We start from the raw sequence: 20,339 nt of genomic DNA on the forward strand, positions 1-20,339 counted from the left end.
AAGGACAAGTATAAATCTGAAACAAACCTGTTGAATACTGCATTTCTTTCTTTCTTTCTAGACTATCAGCAAGTAAATGTGAGTGGAAAGGGGGAAAAGCCCTAATGTTGAGGCAGATGTGATTGCAACCAGAAGAGGTCACTCTTGTGTTATGTCTGAGGTTACTTGTCATTAGGACCATGAGGTCTGGCTTTGCTCCCTTCTGCATAAACTCATTACTTCAGACTTACGTGCCATCCAGAAACTCTGCAAGTGAACGTCATCTTGTGGTGCTATCTCAAAGAGGCACAAAATCTCGGCAACACTTGATCCATTAATACTAACAATTTATCTTCTATTCTATATCTATTATCTAAAAAATAAATAAAAATAAAAAAAGGACACGTACTGCGTTAGATTAAACTGGGAGGAGTCGTAGCACTTGCATATTGTTGTCCTGTTGTTAGTTTAACTGCTTGTTCTCATTTGTAAGACATTTTGGATAAAAGCATCTGCTAAATGAATAAATGTAAATACACTAAAATGTGTTTCTGTTGGCAGCATCTGTGCAACATTTTTCCAATAGCCTATGTCAAATAAACAATTCAACAACAATTTAAATGAGACTTTTATTATGTTATCATTAATGCAGACAAAATGACCCACATAAATCAAACTTTTACTGATTTACTGTAAAAAGCTTTTTTATGAGCCTGATTAACCTTCACACTCATTAAACAGTACAGTCACACAGATGGACAAAACATTAAAGATTTTACAGTTTCGGTGAGGGCTGAACTCTCAGAAAATGATCTATAAAATGTTTTACAAATTTTCTATATAATTCTATATAACTTTTATTTTTGTAATTCGTACTTTATATAATCATATTCTTTGATATGTCAAAGATTAAAACATTCAGTATTGTGATCAGCTTCACCAGAAATTAATTAAAAAACACACACAAGCAATTTAAAAAAAAGAAAAGAAAAGAAAAGAAAAGAAAAGAAAAGAAAAGAAAAGAAAAGAAAAGAAAAGAAAAGAAAAAATAAAAATAAATAATGCCCTCATATCCAGTTTAACCATTTACACCTGACAAATAGTAATAGCAGACTCATACCACACCCAGAAGCCAGGATATACCGGCTCACCGAAAGAGGCTTTAAACTGATGAATAAGTGACATAGACTCAGACACATTGTAGAATGAAAGAGTGCCTCCTGCACAGTCCAGGAACACCCCGATACGGGAAGAGTAGGGTGCGTTAATCTCAACCTGGTCTTTGTTGTGTCTGGCTGAGTAGCTGGAGTTGGAGCAGAAGAGACTCCAGGACTTGCGGTTGTAGCCGATACGAGCTGAGTCCCCATAACCTGTCCTCTTGATGCCTTTAAAGGTGACACCAATGGAAGCGCCCTCCCCGCTCCACTCCACCTCCCAGTAGTAAGCACCTCCTGAGAGAGTTTCTTTACACAGGACCTGGGGCAGGCAGTCAAATCTCTGGTTGCTGTCGTTGTAAGACTGAGGCTCTCTCTTTAATGCTGCTTTCCTGTTGTTTCGGGAGAGGTAGAGCTGTCTGTATGCTGTGTTGGGGTCGAGAGTTAGCTGGCAGGCGTCTTTAAAATAAACAAGATAGATGAAATATGATTAGGATTGGTTAATCAAATATTTTACATTTTACATTTACATTGTGAATGTGTAAAGACAAAGAAAGTTTCGTTGAAATTATGAAGACACCCCCCCTCACAATGAATCTCTGCCCACTTTGCATGTATCTTGATCCATGTACATATTCTTTAAAAGCTACATTTTTGTTTGAGACTGGATAAAATAAGTGCCATAAGTGATTCTGTATGCATTAAAAATACCAATGTGCATGGGTCAAGTTAAGACACACAAGAGACCACAAGTTTTATATATAGGCCTATAATTAATTGTAAAATGTCAAATAAAAAACTCATCAATCATGTTAGTAGTGGTTAGCAAAGTTTTTTTTTTTTTTAAAGAGAAACACAAAATGACAAGACGGACATCATTGCACGTTTATTTTAAGCTATCCTAGGCTAGGATTCCTGATCTGGGAACAGTTTTGCAAATTATGTCTCCAAATATGAACAGATTAGAGCAAAACTGATCCTTGATCAGCTTTCCTGATGTAAGGTGATACATGCATGAGGACAAATCACCTGCCTATGGTTGAGTATAGTGGTTGAGTCTGCACATTGGCTCTCAGAGCTGGTTGGACATTTGGAGGTGGTTTCTGCCAGAGGTGCGTGAACGTCTCTGATCTAGAGGGCCGAGAGTGTCGATACACATTTAAGACACCCTATATATTCTATCAAACCATGAAACTTTGCATAATTACAAGTTGTCTTCTGACTTACTCTATCGCTCAAAAGGTTGGGGTTCGTAAGATTTTTTTGAAAAAAGTCTCTTTTGCTCATGAAGGCTTCATTTATTTGATAAAAAATACAGCAAAAATTAATTATTGTGAAATATTATAAAAATTTACCAGAACTGTTTTCTATTTTAATATATTTTTAAATGTAATTTATTCCTGATGGCAAAGCTGAATTTTCAACAGCCATTACTCCAGTCTTCAGTGTCACATGATCCTTCAGAAATCATTCTTATGCTGATTTGCTGCTCAAGAAATGTTTCTTATTATTACCATTATAACACTGAATTATTGCTATTAGTATTATATTATGATTAGCTTGAAAACAATTGTCCTGCTTACATTTTTTTCTGTAAACCATGATACTTTTTTTCAGATTTTTTCTTGATAAACAGAAAGTTCAAAAGAACAGCATTTGTTTTCAATATAAATATTTTGTGACATTATAAATGTCTTTATTGTCACATTTGATCAGTTTAATGCATCCTTGCTGTATGAAAGTATTATTATATATTTTTTTTAAATATCGCAATGACCCCAAACATTTGAACAGTAGCGTATGTAGAGTGTTTTTGTCCTCTAAAAGACCACAGCTGATTGTTCTTAGAAGAGAAGACGAAACGTCTAAAGGTTTGAAGGATGGCAGTTATCATGAATCACCCATACACCCCCTCACTGAGCAGACTAAGCCTGTTCTTACAATATGCTTGGACAAAAACTCAGTATGTAAGGAATGATGTTAGACTACTCCCACTAGAGTTTGACATTTAACAGGACGGAAGCCAGCTTGCTTTCTTAGCACTTTATGCAAGGTACTAAACATATAAAAAAAATTCTATAATATTTTGATTAATCATCACCAAAGGTGAGAATTCTGTTGACCTTGAACTTTATATCCTGTTCATGTTATCGCTACAACAACTTCCTCTGGTCTTGGGCATGCATGTAAAAAGGAAATCCTTGTATGAAAATAAACTTACACTGGAGGAGATCGTCCCTTGTCCGGGCAGTGTTGCTGGGGCTCTTGTACATGTCAACTACATCAGCTAGAGACACAATTAAGAGAGTTAGAATGATGTCAAACATCTAATCATTTAATTCATCTGATAGCAAGCAAACAGATTATCTTGTATCATGTACCAGATCGCTCGATGGTGTTTTATGCCCCCAATGGCTCCTTAGAGGCAGCTAACCCTACCCTCAACCTTAAACCTACCCATCCCCTCGCTGCCTGGAAGGCGACGTTGGGGGCATAAAACACCAAAGACCTACCAGATCTGGGCCACATCTGGAACACTTGGATTCAATGCGTACCAGATGTGTGCCGGATCTGGGCTGACACTATGTTGCTGTCTGGGATGTTACTGACAAAAAGGAAGTAACTTTAGGTACTTTCTGAATGGCACTGTAGGTACTTTCACATTAATGGTGATTAAACAATATGCTACTGTTCAATAGTTTGAGGTAACACTTTATTTCGATAGTCCACTACTAACTTTACAACTACATGTCAACCACCAAACATTAGAGTATTATGTTTGTAGACTGTCAGTGCTTAATGTTTCCCCAACAGACGTTCTACTGACTATAAGTAACTTTGCAAGTATACATCAACTTATTCTACTAACCCGAACCCTAACCTAACAGTCGACTAAAAGGATACTACAGTTTACTAATACTAAAATAAGAGTAAGTTGGCATGTTGCAAAGTTACTTAGAATATCTAAAGTGGACTATCGAAATAAAGTGTAACTAATGTAGTTGAAGGAAATCCAAGGCACTCTTCTTTAGAAATGTATAAAAAGCCTTTATTTAACTGGCTATTTCATAATAGAAAATTTAAAAGACATGGGGGAAAAAACAACCCACGCGTAGCGGCACAAACAGCCTTCTTCAGGGTGTAACTAAGTTTGAGGTCTGTAATTTTTTTTAAAGAAATGAATACTTTTCAGCAAGGTTGCATTTAACTGATCAACAGTGACAGTAAAGACTTTTACATAAAGACTTTTACTTTTACAAAATAGTTCTATTTCGAATAAATGCTGTTTTTTTTTTTACTTTCTACTTATCAAAGAATCCTGGGAAAAAAATGTTTTATCGGTTTATCGATAACAAATTAAGCAGCACAAATGTTTTTGTTGATAATATTGATAATAATAATAAATATTTCTTGAGCACAAAATCAGCATATTAGAATGATTTCTGAATGATCATGTGACACTGAAGACTGGAGTAATGATGCTGAAAATAACTGGAATAAGTTACATTTTAAAATGTATTCAAATAGAAAATATTTGTAATCAAATAAATGCCAATACTTTCAAAAACATTAAAATTCCCCAAACTTTTGAACAGTAGTGTATGTTCAATTAAATGAGAAATTAAAATATCCATGATGTGTATAAGAGATTAGCAAATAAATATGTATTTTACTGTGATGTCGGTCTTAAGATCATTGCTTAGCAACCGGTCAACAATTTATTGGAGCCTAACACTGGCTTTTGACAAATGCCATTCAGATGTTGCAAAAAAAAACAACAAAAAAATGCCATTCCAAAATTCCATCTATTTTGCACAAAGCAAACAGCAGGACAGCTAAGGTTTCCCATTTTCATTTACTTACACTTTATAGTCTTTTTTTTCTTACGGTCCTCTAGCTGGCAGAATGGCATCTTGTTCACTGGGAGAGAATTGAGAGTTGTGAAGGAAGTCAGTTTAAAGATTACGAAGAAACATAATAAACGAGAGAGAGCGTGATTTGTTTAAACACTCTCATAGGACAAAAAGAGACAGAGCATTTCAAAATGGGTACGAGACAACGGCTAATGAAACAAGGATGTCTCTGAAAGTTTGTAGGTACTAATTACATGATTGGATTACATTAGACAAAAAAATCCTTTCAGACTGGACCATACCTGTTTTTGCCACCTTGACCAGCTCTTCATTGCTGAACTCACTTAGATGTTGTTTCATCTCAGAGACGGTCTTGGTAACAGGACCGAATGAGAAGTAAGGGTTCACAATAACAGAAGGCAGCTCCTCGGCATCAGTCTGGGCAATCAGCATATGGTAACTCTGCAACGACAAACAGAACAAATCTTAGTCTTATTTTTCCTACAATAAATTGCCCTGGGCTGCGTTTCTCAAAAGTATTGTAAGCTACGTTGACCGTAGAGATCATAGTGTCAATGGTTCTACAATACAAGCACACTTATTTCTCGCATACTAATGGCTCTAGGAGAAGCAAAGAATATTTTGCACAGTATTTCATTTCATTATCTGTGATATAGTAGAAAAACTAAACTAAGAACTAAATATTTTTACTTGTGTGCAATAGATCCTGTGTGAAGTAACACAGTAACACATCTCTCCACATAATGTTTATTGCACTGCTTTAGCTCTGTGAATGTTTATTGTGTTCGGCAGACTACGTCTCAGTCACCTGGATGAAATGGATGTGGTCCTCAGTGCGAGAGAGTTGTGTCAGCTCATCGTCTCTCCTCTTCAGGTCAGCAATTTCATGCCCCAGACGCTCCATGTGGCCCTCAGCAGTGTTAAGTGCAGCCTTCTTATTGGTCGAGATGAGTTTGATCATTTCCTGTTGCATTCTTTCAATGGAACGAAGCATGTCACCGAACAGCTTTTCACTCTCCTGCAAGGCCCGTTGTGCTGAACTCTGAAAGAACAATTGTAATCAGTATTCTATTTCCAGTTTTGCTTAATTTTCTTTCTTGAAAATTCATAAGCCATATATTGTATACACTCATCTATTTACAAAACATTCCTGGTTCTTTCTGAGAACTCGTCACACCAGAGCAGAGTAGACCAATAAATATTTCTACAACATATTCTTCCTTACCAGAGATATAATGTTGATCTTGTTGTGTTACCTTACATTTTTATGTATAATTTATTGTTTACATTTATTATTACACGTTTCTGTTAAATCTCCAGACAAACCTTAAGTGCATCCACTGCCTGCTTTAACTCTTCCATTTGCTTCACTCTGTCATGGATCTTCTCCTGGATTTCAGCTTGGGTGGCGCCCAACCGTTGCTACAGACGATTAAAAACAACAAATTCATGGCAATGAGGTGCTGACAAAGGAATGTTGTAAGTACAGCATCCTACCACACCTCAGCCACTTCCACATGACAATATAGTCACTTTCGGATACTCTATTTAACTCTTCGTGTACTGAAAATGAAACATTCTCATCATCTTAAAGCAAATTACAAATCACTTATATCATTAAAATGTAAACTAATGGCTTTGTTTACTAAAATATTGCTCCATTCTTTTGCATTTAAACCCATCTTTGGTTATAACTTTGGTTATAATGCGTGTGTAGAACAATTGTGTGTTTTCTTTACTGTTAATAATGAAACCCTTTCACACTAGTAGGCCTACACTGTATAAAACATTGTAAATATATATTTTTTATTCAGTGTGTTATTTGCTTATTCTTTATTATTTGCGAAATTTCCTAGCAATTTTCTGAGTGAAATTCTTTCTAGCCTACACCAAAGTTTTTTAAGTGTACAACAGCATAGACCATTTTCATATGTTTGTTTATCGGGGGTTGGCTAATCTTATACTCAATCTATCATATTCAAACATACTGTGAATGTAATTTTTTTTTTTTTTTTTTTTTTTTTGCATGAATAGGTCCATTGTTGCATACAGGACATGAAAGGTTAAACAGTCTTTCATAATGTTACCTCTGATATCTACTTCAGTGATTATCACCAATTAATCTGTTCTCATAACAGCTTCACCAGCATAATATTTCCAAAGGTAAACCTAGGATCACAATTGCACTTTTGTACTGCATATGATGGAATCTTACCTGCATTTCCGCCCTTTCCTGTTCAGCGGACACCATGTCATGGCCCTTGTGCTCTTTCACTGTACACAACACACAGATACACATCTGGTCCGTTCGGCAATAAAGCTCTAGACCTTTCTGGTGCTGAGGGCAGATCTGACGATCCAGGTGTCCGATCTCATCGACCAACTTGTGTCGTTTGAAAGTGGATGATTCGTAATGGGGCTTCAGATGCTTCTCGCAGTAGGAAGCGAGACACATCAGACAAGACTTGACAGCTTTGAGCTTCTTGCCAATGCAGATGTCACATCCCACGTCTTGAGGTCCAGCGTAGTTGTAGTCGGGGGCTGGAGGGGCTGGTGGGAAAGTGTCTGAATCCCTGTTTCTAAGGGATGACGACGAACTGCGTGAGGACTGAAAGCGGCGTGGATTAGGCCTCTTGTTGTAGGCGACCCTGCACTGGGGACACAGGTATTGTCCAGTGTGGTCTGCATGGTCCCAGTAGGTATTGATACAGACGGAGCAGAAAATGTGACCGCATGGGATGGAAACTGGCTCCCTGAGATCTTCCTTGCAGAGGTAACAGAGCTCCTGGTCAAGCGACATGGTTAAATCCCCACAGATCTCAGAAGAGGAAATGTGCGTTTGAGTGCGAGACAGGAAAAGTGAGTCTAAAGTGCCACCACAGCAAGTTATATAGAGTAAACAGGGAGGGAGGCTAAACTGGTTATGCAGAAACCAGTAAATGAATGGGGGAGTGGCTGTACCACAGGTGAAGAGGGTGATCGAGAGAAAGAAGAAACATGTATCATCAGATGTCAATGGAAATGATAACAGTGAAGAAGAGAAGCATGAATGAAATGTATGATCTCAGGGCATAAAATTGTTTAAAATTTGCTCTTGCATCACTTACACTTCTTGGACATGCATTTCTATTATATTTGATAAAGCTTGTCTTGTGACTACTGATTTTCGTGGCAAGCAACGATCCCATCGGTTGAGTGTTTATGGGCCGTTTTAGGGGCCTCATGCTGGCAGATATCTTAACGTTGGGTATGTGCTCCACTGCGGAGGAGATGCCTGATGGATGAGTGCTTACAGACAAAGCATACAGTGACCTTTGGCACACGCCATCAAAGCTGGAGGGTAATTTATTTGGAGGGAGGATGAGTATACTTTGGGGTTTTTTCCTCCTTAAAAGATTTTTGAGTAAGAGGAAAGTATGTTTTTTTTATTAAGAGTCCTTTAACCACCAAACATTTGAGTTGTGAATCTAAGTAGGTGAAAGCCGGCATAGTTGTAGCATGAGGAGAGTCACTGTCAGTGTAACCATTTAGAAATTAGTTACGTTGTGAATCATACATGACCACCATCCTCCTGAAGTGAATCTCTGTGAACGGATATAAAAGGACAAAAACACTTCTGAGATATAAGAATCAACATTTCACTTCTGTGCAGTAATTTGATTTTCAATCTTTCAGTTTAATGCTTGTTAAACCACTGAACTTGTATCATTTTAGTAATTACAGATTATCTTGATACAAAGCATCTACTCAAAACTTTTACATAAATGCTTCATGTCTGAGAAGGCAAAGAGGGTCGTAATTTCAAATTTACTTTCAGACCCCAAAGATGGGACACTATATAGGCAGACCTTTTTTTCTAAATGTAAAAGGGACTCAAATACAGAAACACACTGTCTGTTAGGTTCTTATAATTCATTATAATTGTAAATCCCATTTTTAATGTATTTCTTTCATCATTTGTTCACAGTTTTAGATTTCTTTTTTACCTTTTTGAATTAAATGCTTAAAATACAATATGGTGAAGTTGAGGGAAGTGGTTGATGGTGGTTGATCTAAAAATAATTCTGAACAGGAAATAAATGCATTCAGCTTGTATGACCAGCTTTCTTGTACTTAATTTACACAGTTCAGGGAAAATTAGTAAATTTTAAAATAACTGCAGAAGTACGGATGAATTTGGGGAAATTATATCAAAGTTTGAGAAACACAACACAGTTACATATGTTAAAGCAGAGTGTTACAACCATTCTCATTCTGGCAGTGAAACTCAACTGACATTTCAAATGTATTTAATAGCTTACTGCAGAAAAAGTACACAACATATCGTACATATTTAAATGTACAGTAACTGCCCTAACTGAAACAGCAGCTGTGGTTTCTTCCAGCAACGGCGGATCCATTTTCCTAAGAAAAGGCGTTTATTCCTGTTGCTCAAAGAAGATGGAAATAAGTGTTTGTTTTAGATTGGCCTCTCTCATCTCTCTAGAGCATACATCCTCTGCACAGCACAGTCCACAAAGCTCCAGGAATCTCTGTTGCAAAACAGGAAGTGGAAGTGAGTTTTCCGTGACTCACATTCAGTGTGGTGAAAAGCTAATTAGAACATTTCTACTGGGATTGCAAATCCACCCCTATTTCTCACCAGATCTCAGATTCATTTCTTTTATTTTACCAATGGCATTTGTTTTTTTAAACATTAATTTATGCTTTTCCATTATTTGTGTTTTTTTGTTGTTGTTTTTTTATATAGAAATCTACATAATTGCATAATATCCAAAATCAAGAACACAAACTCACAAAGATGTATGCCCATCTCAAACTAAACTCAAGATTCCTCTTACTTAAGATGGTTGTCGGCTTGTAAGTTCAGTAACGAGAGCAAAAATGTTGGCAGGAATGCACTCTGACCTGATAAGTGAGATAACAGCAAGTCAAGAGAGGCCTGCAAAGGTGAAAGTTTCCACTGTTCAAGAGAATATCCAGACTTCAGCAGGACATGCAGTCTGACAGTGCCGGAGAGTCTGCAGCCAATCTAATGACATGTCTCTGATTCCAGATCATAGTCTAGTCTGTAGTCATAGTTCTAAAGGTCTTCAGCTCAAAATAGTTGATCGAATTTGACCTTTATGACAGAGATAATTTGCAGTCTTAAAATAAAACTTTAATTAATAGTTATGATGAGTCACATTGAAAATAGTGTTTCAGATATTTCTATATACAAAATAAAGAGCTTAAATGCTTTTCTAATATAGTACAAATTTTACAATAGCCAACAAACTCCTTGACCTAAATGGTATGCAGTGCGGTCAATGTGCTCTGTACTGCATCATGTAGAGTATTTATAGATGGCTGATCTTGTCTTTCCTGATCGCTCTGTAACTGAAACTGCCACAGTGACACGTTTGTAAAGAAACATGTCTGGCATATTTTCATGACAGTTTATCTTTCTGTCTCTCATATTTGTTGAGAAAGAGCTGCGTGTTCAGACTACATTTCACAAACCTTTTGTACATCAGCATAGTGCTAAGATTTTTACAGCACGCAAAAGAAGAAAAATGTTTGGCTTCAGACATCATTTCAGTTATTAATATCATGTGCTAATATATAATCACACAACCAGACATTCTTCACAGTCGAGCAAAGGAAAAGAATTCACTGTAAACAGTGAACTTACGTGAGGCTAAAAAATGATTGCTTTTAATGCACAGGATTCACTTGGGAAGCTCCCTGCATGCGCTCTTTTGAATGGTGGTATTCTTTTGTGGTTTTTGAGAATTCCGTTCTGCACAGCCTGTTCAATTTTACCTGGCAATACGCCAGATGAGCAGCCAAACACACACATTCACATACAGTGCACTTTGCCTTTCAGCCAAGACTCACAGAGGTGACCATTGTTCATGGAAACACTTGTAAATACCTTGTTTCCACGCACTTTATGCACTGACCAATCAGATTGACATAGGCAACCCCTTGGTTTTTACAATAACAACACACACCTATGCAAGCTCACTCTCCACTTACTCTGTCACCCTCCATCGGGCACACTCCCCTTAATCAGGTAGTTTAATGAAACTTGTCCTTTGACCCTTAATATACACAAGGAAACAGGAGACCTCTGGCAGGCTTACTCAAGTATGCAGCTTCTTCAATAGGAAAATGGTCCCTCGTGAACCAACGTGAACTCAGTGGGGTCAGCATGAGGGTGTGGAGAACAATAAAGGTTGTGTTAAAGGAACTGATTTCTTTTGTATGGTTTACAACATTTCCTCTCTAAGAACTATGAAGACCATGAGAACAATATGAGGACCGACACTCCATGAATAGGCCCGTTCCTTCATTTTAAAATCATTACTTCATGCTGCAGTTGGAGAAACCTGCAAAAACCGATGTCAAATTTGCAATTAGAGGCCTAAACTAGCAGGCTAGCTGAGTTAATGAGTAATCGCAGCCTATACCTTGCTCTGTAAATGGAATCTGTTTAACTCAGGGAAAAGGGGAAGAGAAACTGGCTTATCAGAGTGCAGACCATATAAGGAGAGGGGTGAAACTATTCATGAAGTGATGCAAGATTTGTGTTTGGGGCAGAGCTGATGGCAGGACCTTGTGTAACCAATCAGCATGTAATAGGTGTGGGTTTCTGTCAGTGTGGCGTCACCTGGGCTCTAGCTGGACCAATGGCTTTCAGTCTTCATCTAAAGTATAAATACACAAAGTCAATCATTCAAAAGATATCAACCACAATGAAACTAACTCAACCTAAAGCATAAAGAACAGGGACCCATGCTCTCATCCTATTATTGCATATTTTTCTAAATTTTGAAAGTTCATTTCAATTATAGTTAATAAGATAACTTTAAATATTATGTCTTCAACCTTTATATTTATATTCATGAAAAACTCTGTATCACCTCTGGGACTTACAAAGAGTGCCTATATTACGTTAGTGGCAATTACCAGTGCAAATTAATCTAGTTGTGTGTCAAGGATAGTGCCAATGTGCAAATATTTGTAGCTAGGACAAACTATTTTGAAAATGTCAAGTGTTGGAGGTTTGAAATATTCTTAAAAAACAGAAATATTGTTCATTCTTTTTTCTGCCACACCCATCGAAAACAAACTGATGACATATTTTCAAGTCTGCAACACCCAATCCAGTTCAACTGGCCTTAGTTCATACATTCAGATCAAACTCACCTCGTAGACTGACTGTTACTATTGTTTGTTTAGTGCAGTGAGCAGAGTAGCACATGTAAAAAAGATAGTTTCAACGCAATCAATTTTACAGTGGCAACTTTATGTCAGATTATATACTGCTTTAAAAAGCCAGATAGGTGTGCTACAGAATGACAAAAAATATATAAATAAAACCAAAAAAGCTCAATTTTAAATATTAAATCTATCAAATCCATTATTTATCTAAGCTCAGGTAGCAGTATTCAACCAAATAGGGATATTTAAAGAAAGAAAGCAAGAGAGTATCCTAGACAATAAACAAACTATGTAACATCAGAGCCAACCACGAATGGCCAATTATTAACAGACTGTAGTTTTAGGGTAACTGAAGCAAATGTCCTTCAGCTCCTCAGCTAATGGATAAGCAGTTTGTGCGTGTAAAACAGAGAGCTTTTCATGTTTAAGTTTCATCCTGGATGGCCCTGCTTTACACTACAATTCATTCATTCTCAGCTGTACCTTTTTTCTTCGATGTCTTTCACTCCACCCATGGTCCCTCCCTCCCTCTCTCTCTCTCTCTCTCTCTTTCTAGACTCCTGGCGCAACCTGTTTATCTGAGCTGTTGTGCTCTAATCTCTCTCTCTCTCTCTCTCTCTCTCTCTCTCTCTCTCTCTCTTTTCCTTCCTCTCTTCAACACACTCCCTCAGTACAAAGGGGAGGGCTTTGCTTCCTTTAATTAATAACCTGTGGAATTCAGAAACTCAAGGCTGTCTGTAGTAAAGCACTAGCCACGCAGCGTTCGGCTCCTCTTTCTCTCTCGGAAACATTTCAGACGTTTGTTTTTTAATAGAGTGCAAAAAATATGGCTGAGCAACTGTCTTCAGATTACTTCAGCTGCCCTCTATGTACGGAGCTCCTGAGGGACCCTGTGGCGATCCCGTGTGGTCACAGCTTCTGCATGGACTGTATCAGCGGCTACTGGAATGAGGCTGATTACACTGGCATCTACATCTGTCCCCAGTGTCGGATCACGTTCACCCAGAGACCTGTGCTGAGGCCAAACGCCACTCTCACCAAAGTTGCGGAGAAGATTAAGAAGACTGGCTTAAACTTAACGCCTCCTAGTAATGGAAGCTATGCTGGCCCCGGGGATGTTCCTTGCGACTTCTGCACTGGAAAGAATTTCAAGGCGGTCAAGTCCTGCCTCAACTGTCTTGCCTCTTACTGCGAAAAGCACCTGAAGCCCCACTACGAGTCCGCCACATTCAAGAGGCACAAGCTGGTGGATGAGCTGGGGAACCTGGACCGTAAGATCTGCCCTCAGCACCAGAAGAGCCTAGAGTTGTTCTGTCGTACAGACCAGATGTGTATTTGCGCTCTCTGTACTGTAAGCGAGCACAAGGGTCATGACATAGTCTCAGCCGAAGCAGAAAGGAGTGAAAAACAGGTAAGGAAAATAGACTGCTTGAGTAAACTTAACTGAGGTTACTGAGAGGCTAGAGGGGTGGCTGTGGGGTTACAAGTTGAATTTTTAAGAATATATATGATTATATTAATTAACAAGAAATATTCTTGAGATTGTATAAAAGATGTCTTCTAAAAAAAAAAAAACTGCCAAGAAGTCATGTAGATACACCGTATAACCGGTTCTGTGTTAACACAAACATGCTGATCCAGATCATTACAAAAAACTGATGAGGAAATATGGAAAAGAAAGGGAGGAGACGTTGATTAAACTGATAGAAATAGAAAAGAAGCATAGTTAGTGAAAATGATATCTAGAAAACTTTTCCCAATACAACTCCTAAACTATATGAGTCACAAAAAGGGTGTGTTCCTCTACAATGGACAACTCAGAGGTTACTTGATTTAAACACTGTCCAAACCTGGCCACCTTTCTGAGATGATCTGTTTTTGTGCGAGAAAAATAACTGTTATGAGCAATGAGGGATGAGAAACAGGGCAGGTCTGTATTCTTTTGTAGGGAGAGGCAAGGAATGTGAATTTGAGAAAATCAGGAGGGAGCGTACAGACCATCCCAACCTCCCCCTACGCGCTGAGGGCGAGAAAAAATAGCGCACTGCTTTTTGTACCTTGACCCAAAGACATCATAAACCTCAGCAGATGAGTATAGCTGAAAGAAATGTGGACAACCGCCTCTTCAAACTTGAGTTTCAATGAAAACTGCGTCACTGTATAATTTGACTGTGAGGATATTGAAAACATTTCACCCGAAACTATTTATAGATACTGGCCAGATGTTTACTGTTCCATCAATACACCGGAGAACTGAATGGAAGGAAGACCTTCAAAGGTTTAAGATTTCAAAGCTTTTCCTTCAATTCATTAGTACTGAACCAGCTCGAGACAAGGAGGGAGCACAGCAGTTGATGTGTTTTTGTACTGTTTTGACTAAACTGTCACGGGTGCTTTTTAGATTCAGTAATTATATCTGTAATCTAATACTTATCGCAGGCACTAATTGCAAATGGTTTGTTTGTTCTGTTAAACGCAGGGAATCCCAGATTTAAGTCCTCATGTCCCATGGCACACACCACAAACACACACACACACTTTTATTCACCCCCTCCCCAGATTCTCCACATTCCTTCAAGCTTATCTTGAAGAATGGTTCGGTGAGCTTGGCAAGGGGTTGCTCTGAAGCCCCCTCCTCTTTCCTTAAAGAATTGAGCGTGTGCACCTTGAAATGTCTCTCCGGCAAGCAGACACAGCTAGTTTTACATTCCTGGAGTGATTAACATTCCCGAAAATAAAGGCATCCATGTGAAGCAGGTTTTTAGAATTTTAGAAAAAAGCATAACATAAAATTATCATACGTGAAGATATGTGACGCGAAAGGACATACAGTAGTATTATATTGGTGTACATTCCCAGAATTTACTTGAAGAGGGAGATCAGTAACAAAAAGAGTTTGTTTTGTAACTGAATCTATGTCAACAAAGACTAAGGTATGTTTTCTCTTGTTTCATGGACAGAAACTTCTTGGAGTGTCCCAGGCGGAGATCAAACAAAAATGCCAGCAGAGAACCAAAGAACTGGAGGAGCTGAAGACAGCAGTGGATTCTCTAAAAGTATGTTTCAGGCTCACTTGTAACAGTTAGTTTTATCGTCACTGCTCATATCGAGGTCACACTATAGCACATTTGACCAAATAAGAACAACCTAACTGTTTTATCTGGGCAAAGGTGATATGGCACAAGACCTTTTATCTGTTAAGTCAGTGTGTAACTGTTTCAATCTGGGAAAGCAAACAGTCCTTGTAAGTGGTCATAATTGTTCTTTTGTTCCACATAGGGTAATCTAGATGCTAGCTCTCTAGATACATGCTGATTCATGGCTTTTTGTTGACTGCAGCAGCAGCTTGAGTCATTTTAATGAGTTGTAAATGTTATCTAGAAGTTATCCTTGCAAAACAGAATAAAAGAATGGACAATGGACTCTTAAACTTGACTCATTTTTACCGCAGAGCTCTGCACAAAGAGCAATGGTCGAAAGCAAGAAGATGTTTGATGAGATGATCACCTCCATTGAGAGGATGAGGTCAGAGGTCACCAAACTGATCAACATCAATGAGAGGGCTGCATTCAGTCAGGCAGAGGGACTGATGGAGCGACTGGAGCAGGAGATTGAAGAACTGAAGAAGAAAGAGAGTGGACTTAAACAGCTTTATAGCACTGATGATCACATTCACTTCTTACAGGTACTTTAAGACAGGAGTTTTCAAAATGAGATCTGGGGATCCCAATGGGATCAAAGAGAAATTAAGTATTTTCTAAGATTCTGATTTTTAGATATATTTTTTAATTGTTTCCTTACAATAACAGGATAAAACCCAGTTATTTATATTTACATAATATTATGTTTTTTTTCTCCTTGTGCAGTAAAAATGGTCCCTTATATATTATACATAAACCATATATAGCTGCTTTTATATTTTAGAAAAGGGGAATCATCATATTTGGCATCAAATAGGCTTTTTGGCATCACTTCTTATTTACATGAAAGTTACATGAAGACAAACACATTTACCTTTCGGTAATCAAGGCTTCCACCACTACACATTGTATATACTGAGATTTCTCTCCTTTTAAACAGAATTTCAATTATCTCTGCACCCCAACTGATGACGGCTTCATACCCAGAGTGTCTCTGAATCCGGACTTTTCCTTCAGTGCAGCCAGGAAGGCCGTGGCTGAGATCAAAGAGAAGCTGGAGGAGCTGGGCAGAGATGAACTGCGCAAAATCTCAAAATCAGGTCAGAGCACACACTGCACCGCATGTCAGATACAGGCATAGTTGTTGGGTGAAGTTGTCTCTGATTGCTCATCTGAACACACTGCCCTCTATTTTACATGAACTTGGAGGGTACAGCTAAACTCAGTTTGTCTTTAAAGAGCCACAATTAGCACTTACAGTATATCAACACATATAATTTCTGGGCCTAAGAATAACCAACATTTAAATAGATCAGTCTTTAACTCTGATAAGTCAGGCCTTTTGGTAACTACACATGACTTCAGCAAGGAAGTCATGTGATTACATGGAGAGTGTAAACAGTGTTTTGAGCTCCTCAACTCTGTGTTCCAATCCACTGAGCAAAGTTCAAACGATAAACAAAAGAGCTATTCAATTCTATTAACAGAATTTGAAACAATAGGATTTAGTGCCTTATTCAGATCTGCTTGCATAAATCTAGCATTTCATGTTTAAAAAGTTAATTGTAAATCAAGTTTTCCTACTTTTTAATAACAGTGAACGACGTACCAGTGTACACTGTGGAGAATCGCACCAAGGAGAAAAGTACCAGAGGTAAGACATAAATTAAAGACTTACCTATATATTGATTTACATGGCTGGAGCAAATACAAGCTGTAAACATCTAAAAATGGCTATGTGAAAAAAAAAAACATGACATAATACATCTACCGTTCAAAAGTTTGGGGTTGGTAAGATGTATTAATGTTTTTGAAAGATGTTTTTAGCAGCCATTAATTCAGTGCAGTTCTTCAGAGTCACATGATCCTTCAGAAATCATTCTAATATGTGGATTTAATGATCAAGAAACATTTCTTACTTTTAAACGCTCAGCAATGGTTCTGTTTGTGGAAACCATGATACTTGTTTTCAGGATTCTTTGATGAATAGAAAGAAGAACAAGAACAGTATTTATTTGAGAAAAAAATAATAATAATCTGACTGACCCCAAACTTTGGGATATGACATAATAAATTCTCTTTGTGTTCAGTTAAAGAAGTTCATACAGTGGACAGTTCACCTCCTACAGAACCCAGGACAAGATCTGAATTTCTGAAATGTAAGTATCTAAAAATAAATCATGATTTCCATATTCTCAAATCCAGATGTTTGTCAGATCACACCTTGTGTTTGTCAAAATTAGGGATGCACAATATAACAGTGCCATATTGGTTATCAGTAGATATTAAAAATATACTGGACATTTAATCATAAATGCTCATTTTCTCTATTTTTATACTTAGATCATCTAACTTTTATCATTTTATATTTAGATCACTTAAAGTTAATCTTTAAAAACACTAATAATTTAATAACATATTTAGCAAATCTCAAAATGAATATCCATTTTTCATAATGCACATTATGAAGTTGTGATGCCTAAATTGATTGTATTTAAAACTTGATGAAGTATGAATAGATGAAGTAGTATAGAATTAATATTGTCCATTTGTTTGTTGTCAGCCAGAACATGAACATAATCTGTATTGGCCAGCATTGTAATATTGTTTCTAGTCCCAATGACTTTTTCTGACATTATTACTAATAAAATCAGAATTTAAATACGTACAGAGGAAGATATATAAAGATCTGTTAAAAGCAACACATTAAAGCAACCTTTATCTGTCTACTCATCTCCAGACTACTGTCAGCTGAGACTAGACCCCCACACGGCGCATAAGGAGCTGTTCTTATCTGAAGGAAACAGAAAGGTGATTAGAACCCGAGACCTGCAGCCATACTCAGAAAACCAAGATCGCTTCGATAGCTTTGCCCAGGTGCTGTGTCGTGAGGCTCTGTCAGGTGGCCGTTTCTACTGGGAAATCGAGTGGAGTGGAGAATTCTCGATTGGAGTGGCCTATCGGGGCATTAGCCGTAAGGGTAAAGGCTCCCTGTGCTTGCTGGGCTACAACGATAAGTCTTGGAGCCTCCTCTGCTCTGACACAGGGTACTCGGCCTGGCATAACAGGGTAGACAAGGCTGTTAGTGGCCCTCACTCTTCGAGAATAGGGGTCTTTCTGGACCACTCTGCAGGGGTGTTGGCCTTCTACAGTATTGGTGAGACTATGACACGTCTCTATCGTTTCGAGACCACATTTACTGAGCCCATCTATCCTGGGTTTGGGGTTGGAACGTCAGTCAAGATCTGTCAATTAAAATGAACACTACATGAGTAATTTTCATGAAGAATCTAAAGTGAAGGACAGACACTCTATGCTCTTTGTTCTATGATTTTTTTTACTCTGTCTTTTTTTGTCGAATGCCATTTGTCAGCCATTTAAACTATTTTAACAGGTTCTGAAGGAATAAGGTAACTTTTCAGTAATGATCCTATCTGCAGACTATATAATGTTCTCCTAAATGAAGGCTTAAATGAAGAAAAACTCTTCTAGATGCTAATATCTTCTTAAGTTAATATTATTTTGAATGTGTGTATCCAAATGCAAAAGCTATTCTCATTGTCATTGTAAAGCAACATTATTCAGCAATTACATCTTTATATTTCAATAAAGCTTTAAAGTTGTTATACATACTGGTCTCTCATTAAATAATAATGTTAATGAAACAATTGTGGTCATTTGCTCTCAGTGGTCACAATGTTCACAATCTCAGTCTTGTGTTTTTGCTGCTGAAACCACAAATTCACCAAATTTGAACAAAAAAATGATAACTATTTAACAATAAATTGTCTACTAAGGACAAAAGATCATCTTAGTTTAACACAATACACATATTTACAGTATGAAGACACACTACATTGCCAAAGCTCATCTGATTTTCACATTATGTGATCGAGATTTAGATAATTATTACAATGTGGGGATTTTGAATCATAATGACTGTGGAAAATGCTGTTTTAAATGACTCACAGAGGATGTGCATTGAAGAAAGTTGTACCGGGTGTAGTGCCTGCACACAGTCACACACAGTTCTTTTCGGCTGCCATAACACAGTCATTCAAATGTTTTTTGTAGCCTGGAACATAAAACATAACATGAACATTTAAATGGTCTGCTCCAAAAACCTGCCTAAAATGATCAGAAGGATACAACTTTTTTCTAACACTGCCAGATTCACAGCTCTAATAAAAGTATAACGTGGTCACATAGATGTTTAACATGTTTAACAATTGCTGGAGGTCAAAGGTCGCTGTTTTGCTGGTCGTAGTGGGCGTTCCTACAGCTGGATGATCTGACTTTACTGGTAAGAAAAATATAATCACAAATAACATGTATTGGCAGTAATAATAAAATGTCATTTATCTTAACAAGACGTTTTTGTGCTGCTAAAATGAACATTCTGTGGGTGAAAGTGTTTGTATAAACAAAGTAACTCTTTTATTTTATTTTATATAGGCCATAGCCTATATATTGGGGGAGGTTCACTATTTTTTAAAACTTCTGTTAAGTTTCTAACACCCTCTGAGAGCTATAGCCTACAGTTTATGTTAACAGTTTTGTGTTAACTTACCCGGTTTAGTTTTTATACCTCATTTCACTTGGGCGTACGTGTTGTTTTTGTAGAAACCTTTTTTGAAGACAGAAACCTGCACTGCTGGACAGTTTGCTTCATTTGTAAGCAGCATGGCAGATGATAACAGATGTGTGCTGTCCTCGTGTGGCTATAAGAGGAAATACAACTTAACAATAGCCACTTTAGGCGATAGAAATCACTCTTTAGGATCACGTTTAGGACATGGAATTCATTCAAGTCTGTAATATGATCACATGTTATACATGTGGGTTTTCACAAATGAAAGCTGGTTCACATAGAAATCTGAAAAATTCAGAATAATTTTGGTAAATTCCGTTAAATCAATAATAATGAGTATTTTTCCTAAATGCGGGAGTAGGGGCAAGCTGTCACTTGTGTTTTATATGTT

At 37.5% G+C, this 20,339-nt stretch overlaps 2 protein-coding genes and 1 long non-coding RNA gene across 5 annotated transcripts; 1 reads left to right on the forward strand and 2 right to left on the reverse strand.

Moving 5' to 3' along the window:
• Positions 1–595: 595 nt before the first annotated feature.
• Positions 596–9,096, reverse strand: ftr83 (finTRIM family, member 83). 3 transcript variants are annotated; one of them, XM_079871634.1, is made up of 8 exons: positions 7,224–9,096; positions 6,335–6,430; positions 5,817–6,050; positions 5,290–5,449; positions 4,998–5,054; positions 3,355–3,420; positions 2,167–2,264; positions 1,561–1,592 (listed from the first exon to the last, which is right to left on the reverse strand). In XM_079871634.1, exons 1-7 carry the CDS (start codon positions 7,806–7,808, stop codon positions 2,206–2,208), a joined length of 1,257 nt encoding a protein of 418 aa, XP_079727760.1. In that variant the 5' UTR covers positions 7,809–9,096; the 3' UTR covers positions 1,561–1,592; positions 2,167–2,205. The 3 variants fall into 3 exon arrangements, with proteins under 3 accessions (XP_079727758.1, XP_079727760.1, XP_079727759.1); XM_079871633.1 differs by having other exon boundaries at positions 2,163–2,264; XM_079871632.1 differs by lacking the exon at positions 2,167–2,264 and having other exon boundaries at positions 596–1,592.
• Positions 9,097–12,797: 3,701 nt separating this feature from the next.
• ftr82 (finTRIM family, member 82) lies at positions 12,798–19,019 on the forward strand. The gene is made up of 7 exons (XM_079871635.1): positions 12,798–13,628; positions 15,178–15,273; positions 15,669–15,902; positions 16,298–16,457; positions 16,955–17,011; positions 17,448–17,516; positions 18,098–19,019. Exons 1-7 carry the CDS (start codon positions 13,044–13,046, stop codon positions 18,616–18,618), a joined length of 1,722 nt encoding a protein of 573 aa, XP_079727761.1. The 5' UTR covers positions 12,798–13,043; the 3' UTR covers positions 18,619–19,019.
• Positions 18,119–20,037, reverse strand: LOC307158764. Its single transcript, XR_013821274.1, has 3 exons — positions 19,928–20,037; positions 19,327–19,432; positions 18,119–18,602 (listed from the first exon to the last, which is right to left on the reverse strand). It is a non-coding gene; the product is annotated as an uncharacterized lncRNA (long non-coding RNA).
• Between the last annotated feature and the right edge of the window lie 302 nt (positions 20,038–20,339).

The sequence above is a fragment of the Squalius cephalus genome (assembly GCF_949319135.1).
Source record: "Squalius cephalus genome assembly, chromosome: 5".
Taxonomy (NCBI): Eukaryota; Metazoa; Chordata; class Actinopteri; order Cypriniformes; family Leuciscidae; genus Squalius; species Squalius cephalus.

Coding starts and splice junctions, on each gene's coding strand:
- ftr83 (XM_079871632.1), bottom strand. CDS start 7,808: ATGTCGCTTGACCAGGAGCTCTGTTACCTCTGCAAGGAAGATCTCAGG. Junction 6,051..6,334: donor AGGCAGTGGATGCACTTAAG/GTTTGTCTGGAG, acceptor TTGTTCTTTCAG/AGTTCAGCACAACGGGCCTT. Junction 1,593..3,354: donor AAGGGACGATCTCCTCCAGT/GTAAGTTTATTT, acceptor TTTATTTTAAAG/ACGCCTGCCAGCTAACTCTC.
- ftr82 (XM_079871635.1), top strand. CDS start 13,044: ATGGCTGAGCAACTGTCTTCAGATTACTTCAGCTGCCCTCTATGTACG. Junction 16,458..16,954: donor GCGCAAAATCTCAAAATCAG/GTCAGAGCACAC, acceptor TTTTAATAACAG/TGAACGACGTACCAGTGTAC. Junction 17,012..17,447: donor CAAGGAGAAAAGTACCAGAG/GTAAGACATAAA, acceptor CTTTGTGTTCAG/TTAAAGAAGTTCATACAGTG.